Source organism: Watersipora subatra, chromosome 6, assembly GCF_963576615.1.
Source record: "Watersipora subatra chromosome 6, tzWatSuba1.1, whole genome shotgun sequence".
Classification (NCBI taxonomy): domain Eukaryota; kingdom Metazoa; phylum Bryozoa; class Gymnolaemata; order Cheilostomatida; family Watersiporidae; genus Watersipora; species Watersipora subatra.
The window spans coordinates 8,178,854-8,201,140 of record NC_088713.1 but is presented as its reverse complement, the minus strand read 5'-3'; the positions used below and the strand labels follow the sequence as shown (position 1 = coordinate 8,201,140).

At 34.9% G+C, this 22,287-nt stretch overlaps 3 protein-coding genes across 5 annotated transcripts in view; 2 read left to right on the top strand and 1 right to left on the bottom strand.

Annotated features, from left to right (window-relative positions):
* LOC137398458 (vacuolar protein sorting-associated protein 52 homolog) overlaps positions 1-13,484 on the bottom strand; it is a 30,374-nt gene extending 16,890 nt beyond the window's left edge. The window contains exons 1-8 of the mRNA XM_068084572.1: positions 13,402-13,484; positions 12,942-13,008; positions 11,966-12,018; positions 8,953-9,028; positions 6,844-6,911; positions 6,188-6,301; positions 3,318-3,530; positions 1,789-1,889 (exon numbers count right to left, since the gene is read on the bottom strand). Of these exons, the coding sequence (XP_067940673.1) occupies positions 1,789-1,889; positions 3,318-3,530; positions 6,188-6,301; positions 6,844-6,911; positions 8,953-9,028; positions 11,966-12,018; positions 12,942-12,966 (650 nt within the window). The 5' untranslated portion in view covers positions 12,967-13,008; positions 13,402-13,484. The remainder of the gene's footprint in view (positions 1-1,788; positions 1,890-3,317; positions 3,531-6,187; positions 6,302-6,843; positions 6,912-8,952; positions 9,029-11,965; positions 12,019-12,941; positions 13,009-13,401) is intronic.
* LOC137398469 (small ribosomal subunit protein uS13) overlaps positions 1-20,855 on the top strand; it is a 334,967-nt gene extending 314,112 nt beyond the window's left edge. Inside the window, exons 1-4 of one of the 3 annotated variants that reach the window (XM_068084588.1) lie at positions 13,586-13,677; positions 13,969-14,154; positions 18,005-18,106; positions 20,628-20,855. In XM_068084588.1, coding sequence (XP_067940689.1) covers positions 13,675-13,677; positions 13,969-14,154; positions 18,005-18,106; positions 20,628-20,795 — 459 coding nt within the window. In that variant the 5' untranslated portion in view covers positions 13,586-13,674 and the 3' untranslated portion in view covers positions 20,796-20,855. Of the gene's footprint in view, positions 1-13,585; positions 13,678-13,727; positions 13,758-13,968; positions 14,155-18,004; positions 18,107-20,627 lie in introns of those variants that run through there. The other 2 variants (XM_068084586.1, XM_068084589.1) reach the window with 2 other exon arrangements.
* Positions 20,856-21,534: 679 nt separating this feature from the next.
* The window catches only part of LOC137398547 (GTPase-activating protein and VPS9 domain-containing protein 1-like), a 69,397-nt gene continuing 68,644 nt past the window's right edge, over positions 21,535-22,287 (top strand). The window contains exons 1-2 of the mRNA XM_068084671.1: positions 21,535-21,574; positions 21,772-21,945. Coding sequence (XP_067940772.1) covers positions 21,826-21,945 — 120 coding nt within the window. The 5' untranslated portion in view covers positions 21,535-21,574; positions 21,772-21,825. The remainder of the gene's footprint in view (positions 21,575-21,771; positions 21,946-22,287) is intronic.

The window sequence follows — 22,287 nt, the reverse complement described above, 5'->3', positions numbered from 1 at the left end:
TTTCTCAAGATGGTGCCCTAGTTCTATATATGTACATGAACTAGCGTAATTCCCGGCGTTGCACGGATTTTAAAAATCAGCTAACACCTGGTTTCCATATACGCCCCAAGCACCAGCGACAGCACCGCAGGCAATCAGCGGTGAAATGTGAACCTACGTGCCGAGTACCACCGGTAGTTGCCGGCGGTCAACGCAAAAGTTTAGGGCCGTTCAAATTCCTGGCAAAACCTTCCCGAAATGCACTGTACAGGTGAAGGTCAGCATTATCGACACGGCATGGCGAACGAACAAAAATAAGCGATTATTAGCAATGCAGCTTTATGGGAACAGAAGCCGCCGAGCCTAGCATCACAAGTGTTTTGCCTCGCAAGATTACCGCTGGGGTCGCGCAATGGATATGGGAACCAGGCTTTATAAAAAGTCAAAGTTAATCTAGTTGCCTGCCACTTGCCACTAGCCTGGCACATTGCCAATAGCTAATTTGAGTAAGCTTGCTAATAAGAGCCTTGGGAGCAAGCATAAAATTAGGTTGCATCGTAACGGAGAGCGGTGGCATATTTTCATCCACATAGCGACATATATTGCCCAATGAGTCCTTCAATCTCGCGTAGCTTAATTGGTAAGATAAGTGCTTGGCCAACGGGAGGTTCCGAGATCAAATCTTTTGCGATATGAATTGTCCATTACAATATTTAAACAGCTATAGTTGGACAAACCGAAGAACACACAAACTTTGAGATTTACATATAGATGTAAGATGTATACATTTGTGTATGCTGTGCTTTTCATCAGATGCCAGTCGTATACTCGAAGACACAGAGGCTAAACTATTATTTACCCTTCAAACCATCCTCTACACTTTTATCAGCTCACTATAAACAGCAATATAAGTGTGAAATTTTAGACAACTTGTTCTAAAACAATGACAAAAAGTGTTTTTTACAATGAATAAAGCCTACTAAACATGAAAAGATAAAAAGATTACTAGAGAGTAGAGACAGATCATCAGTAGAACATTCTTCAAAGAAAATATGTTGTCTCGCCTGAGAATACAATTGAAAATTTCATAATAAAATATTTATTTTAATTACTAAATATTATAAATTTAAATAAAACCAATTTATTTCATTAAAATTTTAGTATTTTAATAAATAATTTAATTAAAATCATATTTTATTTTAAAACATTTCATTAAAATTTATTTTAATAAAACTTAGTTTAGAATATGATTTTATTTCAAAAAATATTTCAAAAATGAATTTTAATTTTAAACAAAAAGCTAAATTTGACAACTTGGCTGATCTTCCTTATGACCAGTTGAACAATCAGGTTTGGACAAGTTCTCTAAGCATAGTTTTGGCTAATAGCCGATTTGGCAATTTGACTAATTGCTATTCTGACGAACTGGATGAGAAAATATATGGCAGGCTGCCAAATAAGCCTTTTTACAAATTGTCTAGTTGCCTGGCGCGTAGCAATTGTTTAATGACCATACAGGCTTCAGTATTTGACCTTTTACTAGCAATCTATAGTACAGGTAATTCTGTGATAGCCTAAAGTTACAAAGTGAGAAAATCTAATTTTTACCCTGTTAGAACTCACCTTCGTCCCTTTCTGTCCTTCTGTTGAGAAATTAGCCTAACTTTTAGCCTAACTTTTAGCAAAAGCAAAACAAATATTTTTTATTAATAGTGCAGATTGTACTTTTTGTACTTTCACATCATAAACATTGCATACCTGCGATTCACCTCAAGAGGAGTGCCTCAAATTGGCAAGTAGTTACCATACCTGAACTTTAGCAGAGCATTCTGGGTAATCTGATAGTTGGCCAGTGGCTTTTTAAATAAGTTGATTTTGGTCAAACAGAACTCGCGTATCTTGGCGACAGCCTATGAGAAAAAGAGGTAAAGTTTGCAGAGAGAGATCGCACTTGTTTCAAGAACCTACACATAAAACTGACAGCCAGAGATAATTGCTATTCTGGCAAGTTTAGTTAAAAATAGCCACTAATGACTGCATGTTACAATTTGAGGGAGCCAAACATGCATACAATATATAATGTTATTATATGTATTATATATAATATTATTGATGAGTATCATCAATAATATCACAGAATAAATAATAAAAGAAATTATCGATAAAAGACAGCACGAAAAAAAAATTATTTAACTGACAATTTAGAGAACCTCTAATAGCTGAAACTCAAGTCAGCCAATCACACAAGAACACATAAGGTCGGATAAGGATGAGACTTACTTAGAGCTTCTCCGACCCAAAAGTGCGATTGTAAAAATCAAGATTTTATGAAGCAAGGCTAGGATGTAGACTTGCTTCCTTGAAAATGTAGCTATGTAGCTAGAATAGACCTAGTGCCCATGTCATTGGAGAAATGACACGCCCTTGAAGAAATAATGATGAACAGGGACTTAAAGCAGTAATGCATTTATTACGAGAATGATTTGTTTCAGAGTTCCTATAACATATTTTGTATTCTTAATTTTTCCACAGAAAATTTATCAGTAGTTATCTTGAACGAAAAACTGTCACAGGCATCACATCTGCATACAAAAAGGCTAGTGGGTCAAAAACTGTGACGTTTGGTAAAAACTTGTAGATGACAGTTTTAAACTAAATCATAAGTCAATATGGACATAAATGAACTGATGACGAAGTATGAAAATATTCACAAAATAGACTGTTTTGGCCAGTGAATGCACAGCAATCGCTCTGTAAAAAATTGTGCAAACTTTAGGCATCGAACCGAGGTTCGAAAGCATGCCTAATAAGCATAATGCGCTGCAGCAAACAGTCACGGCTCCAGCATGGTCTCTTTCGAACTTTGAAAAGTAAGATTCCTTCAGGCTGGCAAAAAAGAAAATCCACGCAACTACAATCTTTAATATAATAAAAACCGAATCTGTCTGTCCGTTCGAAACCTTGGCTGGATGTTAAAAAAATGATTGCATTCGATGGAATTCGAATTCACGATATTCAGTAAAGGAGGCACTTACAACTGCATCAATTCACTAACATGTTAAAATAATTAATTAATAATTAATTAATAAAACAATTTCATAATTACAATAATCGAGATCAAATCCAGCATGAAATGGATATTTAATTTCTAAATTTTAATAGCTATAGCCGGACAAATCGATACACAAACTTCGAGATTTACATTTAGATTGAAAAAGTTAACTTTTTTATTAATGAAGGTTTTATTTATTAAACTTTTGTTAAACATAAAATCTTTCATGATCAATGAAAGATTTTATGTTTTTTGATAATGAAATGAATGAGCCAAAGCCTCTTACTTTGAACTTGAGTTTTTCGATGACTCCTTCGACATCGTGCACTGACTTAGACTCTTTGAAGCTCTGCTCTTTAACAAAGTTGATCTTGTGGTTGAGTTCATGCAGCTGTTCGAGGAATTCGCGCTCAGTAACCTTCGTCTCGACAATGTGACTCACGAGTGACTCTGAGACTATAAGCTCATCTATGTACTGACTCAGCTCACCCCTAACAGCCTGTAGGACAATATTAACTGTAAGAGCAATGACAGCAGACAGTCTACAAGTAATAAGATGTATGGGAGGGGGGGGGGAGGCCCTCGACTTACTTAAACCATAACTGCCATGAACAGCTTTCATTGTTTGTTCAACATGTAAATCAGACACACTGATTCCGATTTTGTACTCAAAATAAAGATTGGCCCACTAACTTTCAAAGTCATTTTTGTTCTTTTTAAGGCTTTTTTTACAGCGAGTCAATATCGGTGTCACAATCAACACAACAAACCCTCCCATAAATATGTGACGTAACCTAGCTTTTTAGGGAAGTTGGCGATGTTTAGTCCGATCTAGAATTATAAAGATGGGCACCTTAAAACCCATTCTTCTCTAAATTCAGCTTTCAATATAATCTCAGTCTTTTATGAGAGGTAGATAAGCTATTTAACATCATTTGTAGCTTGTTACAGGATGTTTAATAAGCTGAACGCTGAGAAAAATGAGCTCAAAAAGTGCGATAACAGCGCTAGCTTGCGATAAAATAGCGCCTTCTTGAGCTTATTTTTCTCGGCGTTCTGATTTTTCTGATGAAAAAACTTCAAATTTGTTTACGATTGATTTTGGGCAAAAATTAAGTTTGTTCACATTATTTTAATAAAATACTTGTGAAAAAATCACTGTACTATGGCAAGGATGTTTGTCTGTCTGTCCAGTTATAGTGATAAGATTTTTACTAGGAGTGTTTGCATTAGATAATTACTATGGGTTTCTATACCACTCTATACGACAATTTCGCCTTATGATGCCAACACTGACACGAAATAAAATCAAATAACTGTATGCCAAATAATTGTTACAGTATTCGGAGCAAAACAGACTATATTTAGCCAATACTTACTAATTATTTCACATTTATATTTAAACACCTTTACAGTTGCTTTATTTTTTCTCTCACTTTTCAAAACACTTTTCTCATGATATGAAGTTTGAAAATTAGAATGGCTACTGTTATTATATGTTAAATAAAATTACATTTTCTGTGCAAAAAATTGTATTACCCAGGCAACGGCGAGCATTTATCTAGTGGTAAGTTATTACTAACAAGATAGTGTAATAAACTAACCAGATATCCATGCCTTGTGGTGACATGTAACTCAAGTAGTTGGTCAAAAGCTCATATAAATTCAAATGGTTGAACAAAAATAAAAGAAAGATAAATTTGGATGTCATTAAATAATAGTGTACTGAAAACAAAGTGAACTATTTTATAATTTACTTCAGCAATCCTTCAAGTGAGTGTTACTTGCACAGGACTTGGATAATTATGATATCGCTTCAATAGTCACAAACCTTTTGGAATTGTGGAAAGTTGAAAAGACCGCCCCTCATTATACATGAATTCACACAAAACTTAATCAGAATTAATCAGAAAGTAACACTATTTTCCTATTATTTGTGATTGTGTTGAATGTTTGAAGTCGTCTGACTGCCGGGGTGTTTTGAGATTAAAATTGACAAAATTTGATTATGGTTAAAACACTTAGATTCAAACGAAAGTGTAATTTTGATCTCTATAGTCGCAAACAGACCGACAGAATGGAGATGCGTAACACTGCAATTTGAATGCAATAGTCGAGGTCGATGACAAGATAGACAACCAGTCTCGCACCTAGTGACGTTATTTCAACACATATTTCTCGTCTGATTATTTTAACTGCAATCAAACTTTGTTGATTTTAATTTGGAAATATTCTGACAGTCCGATCACATCAAACACCAAAAACAATCGCATATGATAGAAAAATCTGGATGCTTTCAGATAAAATCTATTTATAGTTTGTGTAAGTTTATCACTAAAAGTGCATTAAAATTCGCTATGCATAGAGAGCATCTTAATATAGTTAACACTTGCTGGCCGTGATCACTGACCACTCACCAAATGGTAAGAACTGGTTAGACGAATGCTAAAATTGTTTTTGTTGGAAGTCATTCTGAAGTCAATGAAATAGCGATGTCGATCCCATATTATTAAAATTATACGTCAAAGCCTAACTTCAACTCTAGAGTTACAATATGACATTCAAGGATAAATGTCTCATGTGTATCCCAAAGGATTATATTTAGGGAATTCACAAGTACCAAAAAGTGCTTACAATTTGCTTTGCTTCCGGAGAATGACTTCCGTTTATTCTCTTTTTGGTTGACTCAACTGATGAGCAAAATCTATTATAAAGGCATAGTTTTATTGTGTATTTGTTTTTATTTTTTATTAAAATATTATAGTGAAAATGATCAGACAACTCCGAATTGCTTATATTGAGTAAACAACTTCAACCTATTTGTATTCATCGGTTACTTGTACAAATTATACGTGTTACAACTTACAACCAATTCTGTACAGGTTTCCCCTTTATCATCCTGATAGGTTGCTAGAAAAGCAACAATTTATTAGCAAGGTGCCAATTAGCCTGGGTAAACAATTAGCCAATTCAAACAACAACATTGACATGTAAAGAAGATATATGTTGAAAAGAGTTGTGCCCCTTGACATCTCAATGGTTCACCTCTCTTGGCTGCACTACTCAGCTCGGGTACAAACATTCATAGAGCACGGAGACATTTGAAGATGGAAAAATTGAGCACGACAGAGAGTTTAGAAACAGGAAAACTCTCACCTGCCTGTTCTTCAGCTTAACGTTCATTTGCATGCTCTGTTGTTGCAGGGAGTGAATCTCAGAGCTGATGTTACCAAGGTGCAGTTGGAATCCTTCCAGCATCGACTCCATGCGCTGCAATATCAACACTCTTCATACATGCGACCATAATATGTAACTTTAGGAAACCATATTCAAGCTACGATGAAATAACCAAGAAAGCGACAAGGATAAAAAAATAAAACTTTAAAATACCAGCCTTGGTGAAAGTTTTTTAGTACCATGAAAAATTAAATTGTTAGCCTGAAAATAACTATCATCTATTTTTATAAATAATATATGCATGTTTTATTGGAACCAGTAGCCGTCAACAAAATTATGTTTTTCATTGCATACCAAAAAATAAAACAATAATAGAAAGAGATGATCAAACATAATAAGAATGGAATGTTGATTAATCCCTTCTAAAGCAAGAAAACTACGATGCAGCAAGCTACACATAATGATGAAGGTCGATATATAGACGGATATTTCACCACCTCATATAACCTAGTTTACACTATCATTCATTTGTTCATAGCATTGCTGCCTCTAAGGCTACCATGTGCAAGAGATAACCACATTAAGTATTTTCGAATATCATTAAGAAAGGATTGCGTGGGCAAATTTGTACCAACCTCAAGAACTCCATCACAAGATACGATCTGTTTGTGAAGACTGGCTATATTTGAGCTCTCGGCGAGGTCTATGAGAGAGGTCAAAGAGATAACACGCACATCGTAACAACCGTTCATACGACAAAGTAAATGAAGATATCACGTGACACTGTACTATTGGCACAATGGTGCTGATGAAGATATCAATGGTATTTGTAACTTCTGTGTGAGTCAAAAGAGCTCATTGCTAAGTAAAAACAACTTTCTTGCGTATAACGAATGCACACTAGGAGAGCACTGTACTACCTAATATTATAGTTGAACACTTACTATGATAATGCAGCAGTAATTCTTATTGTGGTGCAGCAACATTTATTACTGTAGTGCCTTGTTGTTTATTTTAGTAGATTAGTGCTACTTCCTATTGTGGCAATATATTATTGTAGTGCAGAAAAAAGTAACACTGAAGTGTCGTAATACCTAACATAGTAGTGCAGAAATAATTATCAATGTAGTGCAGAAATAATTATCAATGTAGTGCAGAAATAATTATCAATGTAATGCAGAAATAATTATCAACGTAATGCAGAAATAATTATCAATGTAATGCAAAAATACATTGTAACTAACATTTTAGTGTAGCAATAACTAAAATTGCGGTGCAAAAATAACTAGCATTGTAGTGCAGAAATAATTAACAATGTAGTGCAGAAATAACTAACATTGTGGTGCAGAAATACATTTTAACTAGCATTGTAGTGCAGAAATAATTAGCATTGCAGTGCAGAAATACTTTTGATTAGCATTTTCGTGTAGCAGTAACTAGCATTGTAGTGCAGAAATACATTTTAACCCTTTGACCAGGTATAAGCCCATAAAAACAACCGAAATTCGTGTAATTTATTTTCGAAAATTCAATAAAATCGATATTTTATGAACATGCATAGCTCAAATTTTTGTACATAAACATTCATTCACATATCTACTACTAAAAAAAAATACTACCATGTGCAATTGTCCCTGTATGAAATACTTGGAAGCATTTTTTTCGATAGAGTTAAACACTATAACGTAGCCATGCGAGCCACCATAACGATTATTTTCTCTGTGTATTCCAAGTATATTAAAAGTCCAAAAAGTTTACATCACTTCTATCATTTGAATTATTTTCATTCTAATTAGACAAAAAATCACTAACGATCGCAGGATCAAATAATCTTTTATTTTACAGTTTTGAAAGTCGAGCCGATGTTGACAGGTTTTTCCATCTTTTATTCTTTTTCAAGGAGGCGCGATTTGCTTAGCTTTTAGCACAAAGCAACGCCTCTCAGATAATCATTTCATATTGTAAATCATCGACCGATATCTTGTTGATGATATTTAAAACTTACTAGTGTTCATATCCTTTGTTTAATGATCCTGTCGCCTAGTATCCTTACTAGGCGACAGCTTTAGAAACATCTACCGAAATCGACATAAATGTCGTTTCCCCACGCAACCAGTAAACAACATTTTGGTCCTTTCCCCTGCCAATGGGTTAACTAGCACTTTAGTGTAGCAGTAACTGGCATTGTAGTGCAGAAATATTTATATTATTATTGTAATGCAATAATATGTGCAAATACATGTATCAGTTACTGACAACCTACATCTATTCTAACTGAGTTACTACCACACAATAACTATCACAAATTGGCAAAACTCATTTCTGAAAAATATTGTCGATATGCTGAGCCAATAAAAATAGCAATACACAGCATCATAACATAACAATAAAAATAAGGGGGTATAATACAATTCAGCGTTATGATGTGGATAGCCCCACTCTCTGTGTGCAGACACGCAATACATAGAGTTGAATGCAATCTAACGAATCGAGATTTCAATAATCCTGCAGTAATACATGCATGTAATCATGAAATATAAAGCAAGGTTCGTTAAGTCTAGTTTTATGATGAATAGAATTTCACTAGCATGATAATAACTAGATGACTTCTTTAATATGAACGCAGGATAGGTAAAAAGTCACCCTTTACAAGAGTAATTTAACAAGAAATAAGTTATGTCAAGGTTACATGAAGAATGAATAGCTTCCGACCTAAGCGCTAATTCAAGGTTGAAAAAGGATACAGTCGCTAATGGAAGACTGTTCAACATCATTGAGTTGTGCTTCTATCTCCTTGCTGTACTCTCTCAAGTCTATTCCCTGCAGCAAAAATGATCAAATTTAAAAGTATGTTAGCAAACCTAGCAATAGATATTGGGTGCATATGTATAGCCATATGGTGAATACTGACATGAGTATACTGCATAGATATTGTATAGAACATACCTGGAAAACAAAATGTTTCCCTCCACAATTTATGTAATATAATTTTTTTATTTGTCTATGCTTACAACCAGAAATTTCATTTACTTGCATCACACAGACTCTTGATACTGATTTCATTGCACAAGAGTCTGCTGTGGATACAGATAGACTGTTGTACAAACAGATAGAGTGCTGTAGATACAAAGTGCTGTAGGTACAGATAAACTGCTATAGATACAGATATACTGCTGTAGATACAGATAGAGTGCTGTAGATACAGATAGACTGCTGTAGATACAGATGGACTGCTGTGGATACAGATAGACTGCTGTACAAACAGATAGAGTGCTGTAGATACAAAGTGCTGTAGGTACAGACAAACTGCTATAGATACAGATATACTGCTGTAGATACAGATAGAGTGCTGTAGATACAGATAGACTGCTGTAGATACAGATAGACCGCTGTAGATACAGATAGACTGCTGTAGATATAGATAGACCGCTGTAGATACAGATAGACGGCTGTAGATACAGATAGACTGCTGTAGATACAGATAGACTGCTGTGGATACAGATAGACTGCTGTAGATACAGATAGACTGCTGTAGATACAGATAGACTGCTGTAAATATATATAGACCGCTGTAGATACAGATATACTGCTGTAGATACAGATAGACTGCTGTAGGTACAGATAGACTGCTGTAGATACAGATAGACTGCAGTAGATACCAATAGACTGCTGTAGAAACAGATAGACTGCTGTAGATACAGATAGACTGTTGTAGATACAGATTGACTGCTGTAGATACAGATAGAGTGCTGTAGGTACAGATAGACTGCTGTGGATACAGATGTACTGTTGTGGATACAGATAGACTGCTGTGGATACAGATAGACAACTGTGAATACAGATAGACTGCTGTAGATACAGATAAACTGCTGTAGATACAGATAGAGTGCTGTAGGTACAGATAGACTGTTGTGGATACGGATAGACGGATGTAGTTACAGATAGACTACTGCAGATACAGATAGACTGATGTAGATACAGATAGAGTGCTGTAGATACAGATAGACTGCTGTAGATACAGATAGACTGTTGTACATACAGATAGAATGATGCAGATACAGATAGACTGCTGTACATACAGATAGACTGCTGTCCATACAGATAGACTGATGTAGATACAGATAGACAACTGTTTGCACAAATAAACTGATGAACAACCTGACTGATGTATAAACAGACTGATGTAGATAGACGGCCACATCAGACTGCGATCACCACAGTTTGTCAGTTTTAACATACGTAAAAAATCTCAGGACAGATTAACTTTGCACGACAAGGTGTGTCAGATGCAGTTCTTTATAGACAGTAGTCTACCTAGTATGTATATTAGTAAAGTTTCGTGTGATTATGAAGTATAGAAAGACGAATGGCTAACATACCGCTAACCGCTTGTTTTCACAACACTTACCACGTTGACAAACTGTTTGAAATAAGTAGATAAGATACAGCACTGCGCACAACCTGGTGTCAAGGGAACAACAGTTACTCAAAATTACAGAGTCTGACTTAGCTACACATTCCCTTTCCATCACACGCTGATTGTACCATACAGTCAAACTTCTACATGCGAAAATTACAGCCAATGTCCACACTGCTGAATGTTGGAGCAAGTATCTTGTAAGAATATATTGTACTTTGATTCATACTCCAAAGCTATGAGAAATACTTCAAATAATTACATAAAACTTAAAATAATACTTTACACGAATTTGTGCAAAAAAGAATTTACAAGCTCATATCGCATGTACAACTAAATTTACAACGCAGTAACCAGTAAAACAGAAAGTCTTTGTCTACTAAAGGATGAGCTAACAATAGTTGGGCTCAACAATGCATAGGCTCAGTAAAATAGTAAGTGATATGAATTGTGACATAAGTTAATGAAACTACATGTGTTAAATATTTTAATCAAACAGATCACTTTTAAGATATCCGAATGTTTTTACACTTCCTTTTAAAACTGTCATCATTAGAGAAATTTCTGATGTTGGAATTTATTTCAGATGTCAAGACCAATATTTGCTCTTTCATGTTACATGTTGAGAAATTGGCTTATAGAAGATATCAGGAGCTGAGGTTTGACTATGCTTCTACTTCTATATAAATTTCAAAAACCATCATTCGGTCTGTCCAACAATAGCTATTAAAATTAAGGAATAAAATTTCTGATTTACGTATATACGTACAGCATATATGTTATACGTTTAAGTATAACTTCATATATGTTATATGCTAAAGTTATCAACAGACTGCTCAACCGACTGATAAAACGAAACCAGATAGTGTCTCCATCTCTCACTACTGTCTACTGACGTATCGTACCCCTTTTTTTCTTATAGGTACTGCTCCCTAATTGAAAGCCATATAAACAATAAACATGACTTCTCATGTTTATTGTTTATATACTATTAATGATTACACCGTAGAGGTTATTCTAGAAGACTAGATTGGTCATGTCTAGGTGATGTCTAATGTGTACAGGAATGACAAAGCAGTATTTAATATAATGCTACGATCTATATGCAACAAGAATATTATACTTTCATCATATTATTTAGCATGATGTCGTAGCAGTGATGTCATAAGCGCTGTGTTGCAGGGTGCTAGGGACTGAAGCAAAATTAGTTTTTTTTAGGTTCAATTCGCAAAAATAAGTAAAATGTAACCTAAATTACTAAATATCTCTAAAAAAATACATGAAACAAGAACTGTTGTGCTTAATGAAAACTACGAAAAAATTAAAATATCTAAACTTACTTTTTGTAAAGCCTCCTTGACTACCTCGTCATCCATATTCTCCTGAATGTTAACTGTAAAATCGAATGTGAACCCTTCATTTATGATTCAACAATAATTTCTGTACCAGGAATAAAGACGATAACCTGAGAATGAGATAAATCATTTAAAAGCTAATGTAGCGTTTCCAATAACAAAACAGTTCAATAAGCAACACATAGGTCACATCTTAACAGCCTGAGAAATTGGTAAGCAAAACAGATGCGATTGTCAGAAAATTTTATTAAAAATATCCCGAGTACATACTGATGATGATGATTTACTGAACAAAAATAACCGTCTAATTGGAAAAATAATGTAAGAAATATAAACTGTCTTTTTGCTGACCAAATTCTTAAAGTTTACATATATTTCAAAATGACCTTCTAACATGTCTATGAATGTTTACAAAAGGTTTTTACTAATTTTTAAAACATATTGGTTAAAATCAAAACTTGACAGGTTGAGATGATTTCTTTCTTACACAATCCCTGGATAGTGGACAGTGACACTAGTACTTGGTCTTAAAGCACTGGCCAAGACTTAAGGCACCAACTAAGTAGAAATATCCACCAAGTAAAATGATCATGAACGATTATTACAGATTTCCATTTTTGGTCAATTGAACCCAAATTATATTGAGAATTAAATGATTAATGTAAATATTATATCTACTTGATTTCCAAATAGAACTTGTTTTACACCTACAGTCTATGCACAGAGCTTAATAAAAATACGTTCAATTTTAACGACCAAATTTACTTGTTAAATATATTGTCAGCAAAGAAGCCTTCTAAACTGAAAAACATAAATAACCTGTCTGACAGCCGCGAACTGTGAACTTGGTGCAGGAGGAATCCGAAATCTGCAAACTGAGTACTAAGCAAATCAAAAAGATGAACAAAGACAAACCTATTTTCAAAAAAGAAAAGATTTAGGGTTATGTGATTTATCTTACACTGTAAGTCTTGTACTGACTCCATTGTGATGTTTGTAGGAGGTCTGTTAAGTTGGTCACGCACTGCCTGAAATAAAATGCATTTGATAACTATTTCCACATAAAACTAAATACTCTTTATGCTACATTTTAGGTTGAGCCTTCGAGATTTGTCACGCAAAAGCCATTATTTCACAAATACGTGTTGTGAATAATAACAACATAAATGTCTGCGTATAGCAAAACCTAACAAATTTATGAAAAAAATACAACACGTATTATTCATAGTTGCTAAAACAGCATCAGTAGCTCTAAAGTATTGAGATCTTCCAATTCATCAAGTGTATAAGTGCTAAGTTGAAAGAGACCGCTTGCACCGGCACATCTTGTCAATTCTCAAGATCTAGCTCAAAAACTTTAAACATTCACAACTTCTATTTTGCTAAATCCAACAACAAAACAACCATTTTAACTGCTGCACCTTCTGGAGCACCTATCTTTGATTAGACAAACCAAAATTCATTACGACCTCATACATTTCCGACAATAGAGGCTTGGTCTACCGGAAACGTATGAGGTACAGATTGAACCTGCAAACCATCGAACAGATGTAGCGATACATTTCGCCAAAGTTTACCAGCTATTAAGTTTTTATCTAGCGACGAAGCGTTTGGTTAAATTTGCCGTTCTAGAAGTAGCTAGACTAACCGACACCGCTAGCGTACGCAACTTCCTTTTTAGCAAGATTTCAATCATGGTGAGAGCGTACAAATTCGATTGAATTTTTTTATCCATTTACATCTTCTTAGTTGACTTAAATACATGGTGGATTATATGGTAAAAAGACCAATTGATACGTTTCTAATACATAATAGTGCACATATTTTTTCAAAACTTCCAAATTATGCTAGAGGTAGCCCACATTTTCTAGCTATTGCGGAATGTCTATTTATTGAGCATTTGGCTTATTCTAGATAGGTTATGTTGTTTGAAGAAACTTGTGTATGCCCATCATGGTTTTGCAATTTATTAATGTTTTTATTTGTAGGCGTTGCTAGTGCCAGAGAAGTTTCAGCACATCTTGCGTTTATTTAACACCAACATTGATGGAAATATATGCATACTGTACGCCATGACTTCCATCAAGGGAATTGGTCGAAGATATGCTCACGCTGTGCTACGGAAAGCTGATATCGACATTAGAAAAAGGGCTGGAGAGCTTAGTGAAGAGGAAGTAAGTTAATTATGCATACATATCGCCAGGTCACTTGCATTGCATTTGCGCAAAGCTGGAGTATCATCGTCATATTGGCCATAATCTCTGGCCATAATCGCGATTAGCAATGACTTAATTCCGACAGTCATTGACGGTTTGGTGAATCTGTTTAGTGGTAATGAGATATTTGTAACTTTTATATGAATGTGTAAATAAGTCAGTCCAGCACGTCGTGAAGAATTCTCTGTCATCAATTGATTGGTCGTTATTTTTGGTCGCCAAACACGCATGTACATTTTGGCCAGTTGCAAGTAAACTTATGCTATCAATGTTCTAAGATTTAGTAATTCTACCCAAAAAATAAGCTGATTTACGGCCTTGGCGTTGGCAGATTTTTTCGTCCACACGTGACTCAACAAGACATAAAATCCTTGACATTGCTTTGCATCTAAAATCAGAATTTATAGTTGGTGGGGTTTTATTTTGCACACTGTTGCAGATGTTGGCTGAAGACAGCTAGTTCAGTCTCAAATTGCTTGCCAGATATCCGGCATTAACAATTCTGTAAAATTACTACGATTTTTTGAATATTTTCACATAGTTGTTTATCATTAGGGTTAGTTTAGGAGTGTAGCCAATAAGTTTTATAGACAACCTTGTTGTACCTGCACAATTAAGTAGAAAGTTATTGGTTATGGTTGTTATCTACTCGAACGTCTATTGGTTATAATGTTGTTGTTTCTACTGTCCATTGAATACATTTTGGCAACTTTTCCTTTTCTTCGTTAATAATGCTCTTGGTTAATTCTTCGGTTACAAAAAGAATTGTTCATCATTTTAGTAAATATATTAGGTTATGAATGAGGGTAATACAACAAAGTACTTGTTTAAAAAAGCATGCCCAAGTGCTGCTTTGAATGCTCCTGATGTCAGGAGTATTTTAATCTTCATTGCCGTTCCTAAATTAGTGCTGAGATCGATTATTGGTGATGAGATTATTGCTAACTTATTGATGAGATATGCTGGACGGTTAAGAAATTAATGCTTCATAAACTATAGAATCACTCTAGCAAAATTATGGCTGCAGAAACTTTAAAATTGCTGTAGCATCGAACTTGTTTTTATCAGTAAATATGTGTAATTTACGTTTATAGAAATGTTCACAAAGTACATTGCAACACAGGGTGCGGACATGGCTTGTTTTGCGGGGTTTTTTTTTCCGTGTTACAATGTGGAACACGATGCTTTTCCATCCCCTCCACACAGCATTTTTTCGCCGTATGGCATCAACAGCGAAGTCTTTCCAATATTAAAGTTTACTTGAGTGAAATACATGCTAAAACTTAGCTTTGTCTGATTAGTAAGCTAATTTCATTTAAGTTAAATTTATAGATTATGCTATACGTCTGTCTCGAAGGTAAGAGCTCCATACGGTATGTACCGTACAAAACGTACTGTACAAAGTAGTGGTACATTTTTTTGCAGATCATAAACACTAAATACCCTAGAATTACTGTAGATAACCATAGTTACTAAGGTTAATGTATTTTGATTATTAATTTTTAATGTGTACTAAATGTGTATGACATTTTTTTGTTTTTATCAGGGGGTGTTTGCATTAGATAATGACTATGAGTTGCTACGCTCTATATGACATTTTTGACTTCCGATGCTAACACCGGAACGAATTAATGACAAATGGTGTCGGGGCCACTGTGTATGGTTGAATAACTGAATCAACATTTTATGACAGTATCTTTGTCGGCGTTCATATTCATTGTAATAAAGCGGAAATTTTTATCTCTTGTTGATCGGCTGCTCATATACAAAAGGGGATGTATATGCTGTTGACAATTTTTGAAAGAAATTGGTGAATTTCATGGCTGTTTTTGTTGGTAATACCTAATAAGTTGCTCAAGCGCATGTAAATAAAGTAGTTTATGTTGTCACTGGTTCTTGGTAACTGGAATCGAAGTATCAATTGTTCACTGTTATGGTCTCTTAGATAAATCCGTTTTAAGCTTGAAAATATTTTTAAGCATTGTGTTATTAAAGTGGTAGTACTAACATATCTCTGAATTAATCTAGGATGTGCATTGAGACTATCCTACATAAGATTTGGGAAAGTTCACTTTATACAAAACTACCCGGCGTTGTATGGACAATAACGTCTTCGCACAGAAAATCGATTTGTATTTAACATATATAACAACATTTGTCATTCTAACTTTTACACTACATATGAGAAAAATATTTTGTGTAGTTGAAATAGTTTAAAGAGAAAATAAAAACAATTGTAAATGTTTTCAGACTTTGTCAAACAACTGTAACTTTCAAACTTCATATCACGAGGAAAATGTTTTGTGCAGGTCAAGTAAGTTGAAAAACATAAACCCACTACAAAAGGATTTTAATATAAATGTGAAATAGTTAGCAAGTAATAGCTACATTGAGTGGTTTTGCTACGATTACAATAAAAGAAGATTAGGTAATGATACAATTAATACGTAGTGAGAAAACAAAAAAAAAATCCTGAATATGTTGAATTAATAATAACAGTCAGTTCTTGCATAGAAGTGTATGTATAAAAAAGGTTACCGTTCCATCAGAAGGGACATAATGGTACAAATGTAAAAATGAGATATCGTATTGTCGTTGGCTGACTGAACAGAGAGAGAATGTCGAGGCCTGTCTCAGGTGTCTAGGCCATTTCTTCTCACGCGGACAATTATATTGTACACGTGAGAAGAATTGGCCTAGACACCAGATATAGTAATTGAACAATACGAAAAATATTTTTCAACATGGGCATCGTAACGGGTGGGCGCAATGCCAAAATAATTAGCATGTGCATGCGGTATGCACCATATATGATAACTACTTATATCATTACGTATTTTATGGCTCAGTGGTAGAGCACCTTGAAATTAAACTTTCGATAGAAGTCTCCGTGAGTTTAAATCTATCAGATTGCGGATTCTTTATTCCAAGATTCTAATAGCTATTATAGCTGGACATTTACAACGACGACAAACTCAGAAATATATAGATAGATTATCATACTTTCTTGTCTCCGATTTTATCTTTGTAACCAGAAGGACTTCAGATGAATAGCTACAAATGTTTTAAAATAGTTTTCTAACAATTTTGAACAGCTGCGAAATGGTGCTATCAGCCATATTTCGTGGTTACAGATAAGAGTGCTGTGGATACAGATAGACTGCTGTAGATACAGATGTACTGCTGTAGATACAGATAGACTGTTGTAGGTACAGATAGACTGCTGTAGATACAGATAGACTGCTGTAGATACAGATAGACTGCTGTAGATATAGATAGACTGCTGTAGATACAGATAGACCGCTGTAGATACAGATAGACTGCTGTAGATACAGATAGACTGCTGTGGATACAGGTAGACTGCTGTGGATACAGATAAAGTGCTGTAGATACAGATAGAGTGCTGTAGATACAGATAGACTGCTGTGGATACAGATAGACTGCTGTAGATACAGATAGAGTGCTGTAGATATAAATAGACTGCTGTAGATACAGATAGACCGCTGTAAGTACAGATAGACTGCTGTAGATACAGATAGACTGCTGTGGATACAGGTAGACTGCTGTGGATACAGATTAAGTGCTGTAGATACAGATAGACTGCTGTGGATACAGATAGAGTGTTGTACATACACTTTACACGATACTGTGTTAACAAGTTTTTGCTAACTTTTTTATGCAGTATCGTTTTTCCTATCTTTGCTGGAAACAATAAATCAAAATTATTCTTTTCGTAAAATTGGCGAGCAAGCCTGTCCGCAGGCTACAAAATTTAGAGAATGAATAAATGTTGAATCTGTGGTTTTAGGTACAGCAAGTTGTGACGATCATGTCAAACCCGCGACAGTATAAGATACCCGACTGGTTCCTGAACAGACAAAGAGACATTAAAGATGGCAAGACCTCTCAGGTATATTATATTATAATCATTTTTAATATTATATTATAATCATTTTTTTAGTGAGTGTACGTACTATTGGTTTGCAGTTGTAAAATATTTTGCCGAGTTTAACTCTATATTTTTCATGAAATGAGCGGTAATATGTAAAAAGGCACTTGTGCCTTGGATAGTTAGGATTTTCTCCAGGATGTATAGGCATGTACAATTTAGTGAATGTTGATGATCCATTTCTGTAAAAAGCAACATTTTCTAGTAACAACAGACCCCTGCTGTTGTATGCTTAGTGTTTCTGGTTTTGCAGTAAAAGCTTAGATCAGCGGATTTTTGTTTTTATGAAGTAATTGCGGTGGTTTTTTACATAATTTCCTGTGTATTCTTTGTATTTCTGCGGATGAAAAGAATACCATACTCGAGAATGCCATACGCAGAGCCACTGTTTCATCGATTTTTCTGCTCATATAGAATGTTCCAATGAAATGGAATCGTGGTGACAATTCAACTGACCTGTTTTTTACTTACCGTATGATGCTTTGAAAAAACCTAAACTTGTTTTTTCCTGCCACAGATTCGATTTCAGGCAGCTAATACAAGCTTTTACTGTCTTTATAATTCTGACATGGATTTCATGATTTGAAAGATTAGTACTGAGATCTGTTTTTTTTCGGCGGTTAGTCCATTTCTAATCAATCTTAATACGATTGCTACATCATGTCCTACATGTTGTGTTCTGCGCATGATCTTGTGTTGACAATGTCTGTGTGATAACTTATCAAGGATGTTTATAAAGCTTAGCTGAATTTATTTAACATTTCTTTTGGCCTGCATCAATATATATGAAGTTGTCGCAATGTTTGTTTGCTCACTATATGTGGTTTGCTTGCTAATTATCCTGTCCACTAATAACAATTAAAAGTAATTTTTTGTTGTCCTGTGATCTATCAACTGTATGCAAGCCTGTGTGAGTAAAAGCCATAATAGCCTCTGAAGTTTTAACTGTTGTTGATGTCCCTGCTTTAGTAGCTTTATATAATGACCGCAGAAGCCCCAAATATGCAATATTGTGAAAGGTATTGTTAATGTTTTATGCTTGGTGACTTACAGTTCTTTACAGTATTAGTTCACAACATTTGAAATACAGTCAAATTATGCTACTGCACATGTAAGTCATCATAGCACTGATTTTTTTTTCTAATACTCAATGTTCTGTGCTTTTTCGATGAACTAGAACAAACAAACTGTTCCGATTGTGGTACACTGATGCCTTTTTTGCGATGAAAGAGAATTTAGCAGAGTGACAGACCTAAATCTCATGTTGACAAGCCATATAGTTTGTATACAGAAACTTGTCTTTTCTGGTATGTCGACTAACAAAAGTGGTTTATGGTGACCACCATTTTAAAGACTTCCACGTCTGCTAGGAAAGCTTGTAGTGTTGACAAGTGCAATCAGTTTACACTAAAAGATTAATTATGTGAAATCGGACATAAAGCCCAAATTGTATGTAAGCAGTAACATTAAAGTAGTAATAAATGCAAAAATGTTTTCCCTTAATGACGTGTGTGTGAGTGTAGGCTGTGGACCGCGTCGGTTCGGAGGTAAAAGTGGTGATGGAGATGTCATAATCTATCAAATGTAAATTCTAAATAAACAAAAGCGAGTGAAATATACAAACAGCATTTGTCATACTTGTAAAATTCAAATAAAAGCTTATGGATAAATTTATTTAGCATCATTAGCTTGAGCTGCCACTACTAGTTTTGCTCTCGCTTTCACTTATGCTGAACCCATCCTTTTGGGCTTTCAATTATATCTTATTAGAGTTTCTCCGGTGCTGAACCAGTTGATATCAGCATCAACAGGGATTATTTTAGCAGAGCTATAATTCTTTTGGTCATTTTTAATAGTTTTCACGTAAATGCAAAACAAACTTTTGTTAATGAGCACTGCTTACGCATGTTTGTCAACATGTTCGAACAGCTGTCTAATAATAGTATAGACTATATCCTATATCGGGTTTACTTCAACTGTAAATTAGTTGCTATTATACAATCTCGTGAATTACAATCGGTAGGATTTTTCGTAATGTATAATTTTCCAGATTTATCTTAAAGAAGTGACCCGATATTGTTGGGATCTGTGTTGAAACGGTCTCGAAAGGGTTAGACTAACCTAGCTTTCATATTTTTATTGCTTTTTATGAAACAGCTAACCGATCATTTCCTTTTTCCTTATGCAACTGCGATGTTTCTAGAATATTGAACAAAATTCTCTCCAGGTGTGGAGTCTGCTATCTCCTTTTTCGTAAATTGTGTGTTGGAAATTTTATATGTAGGCGCGTGATGGTATGTCTCTGCTTTATAGCAGAACGAGTTGAGAGGCTGCAATTGATGAATGTTCAATGAATGACTCTTTCCTTAAAAGCTGGGGAAAGCACTCATGTATTTGTGTTAGTCTCCTCACGATTCATTTAGTAGAAATGGCCATTCATGACTTGGATTCATCTTGTTATTTAGGTGAATTTCTGTTGTAGGTGATTGCTAATGGCTTGGACAACAAGATGCGTGAAGACATGGAACGAATGAAGAAGATCAGATTGCACAGGGGCCTGCGACACTATTGGGGTCTCCGAACCAGAGGACAGCACACTAAGACCACTGGTCGAAGAGGAAGAACTGTTGGTGTATCCAAGAAGAAATAATTTGCATTTTCTATCTATTTCTTTTTGGTAGTTCATCAGCAATAAATTCTGCTTTCACGACCATTCTGTTTTCATTTGTTTTTGTTATAAACTGCATGTGCCAGTTTAGGTAATCAGTGATTCTAACAGCCAGCCTTTCCTACTTAGAAAGTTATCTAAACTTGAAGATACGTGTTCATGCAATATAGAAACTAATTTTGCCAGAATAGGGCTGATTACTGGTGTACACCTGTAAGTGACTTTTCAACTATTTAACAATGTAATATAGACATACAAAAATACAAATTTTTATTTGGTCAGCTAGTAAATTGTTGAGGTTTTTATACTAGTTTGTGAGCGTAAGATGTTCATGCAATAGTGGTGTAAAAAAAGATTCGTGGATGTATTTAAGGGTGACACCCAGAAGTTGCAGGGAATAGTTTGGTGAGTTACCGGTTGCCACAACTAAGAAATAGCATTGCAATACTTGTAATGCCTAAATGTTGAGGCCTTTTTTATATTCGATGTGGACTAGGAAATTGTCCTTCCTTCGCATAATTGTTGCGACTTGGTTATTGCGTGAAGGCGTGTCGAAGACTCGTCAATGTTGGGGGTGTGACTGAAAAAGATCGGTGCTCTGACGTCTTCCTAAGATTACACGTGCTAAAAGGTCACAGTAGCGAAAGACAGCATGAACATCCGGTCGCTAGTATCATAGTGGGTTAATTTAGGAGCTGCAAGCGTTTATTTGTGTTATTTTCAGATATGAGTGTTTAGCATTATCACCCCTGAAACTCAAAGTGAGATATCTCAGAAATTTTAAATATTGCTCTATATATATGTGCGCCTTTGTTTATGCACTGTATCCTTAATTTTGCTAAATTCAAACCTTCATCTCGCTTTAATAATGTAGTATCCTTTATTTAATTAAAACGAATGATTTAGAATGTTAAGATTTAAGTTTTTTCGATGGTTATAGGTTAAAAAAATCTGTCAGTCACAGATATGTAGATCGAACGGCCGTATCTAAGATACTCATTCCTAGCTCATCATGTCCCCCGACGAGCTTTTGGAGCTGTCTCAACGGCTTTCTCAAGAAAAGCTTTACACTCACTCGGAACGTGAGAACATTGCCAGACTTAACCAGGATGTTTCGGTGGCTGCTGCGCAGGTTTGTGCATCAAGCTATCAATTCATATATTGATGATGTGCATTGTTTGTAGGAGGTGCCGTGTAAAAAAGATTAGTAATAGGTTTGTGAAAAAGGTTTACGTTTTTTGTTTTACTAATCCGACTATTTAAAAAAAATGTATATATATCAACAGACATCATTGTGATTCTTAGCATTGCTTAGCTAGATCAACCCTTACTACTCTGGTTTGACTTGAACTTAGCCTTAATTTTCCCTGTTGCACTGTAGGCCTAATATTTTTGGTACATGTACGTAGTTCTGCGTATATCACTGATGAGAAATATACATATGTACTAGAAATGCCCCTGTCATACAGCCCAC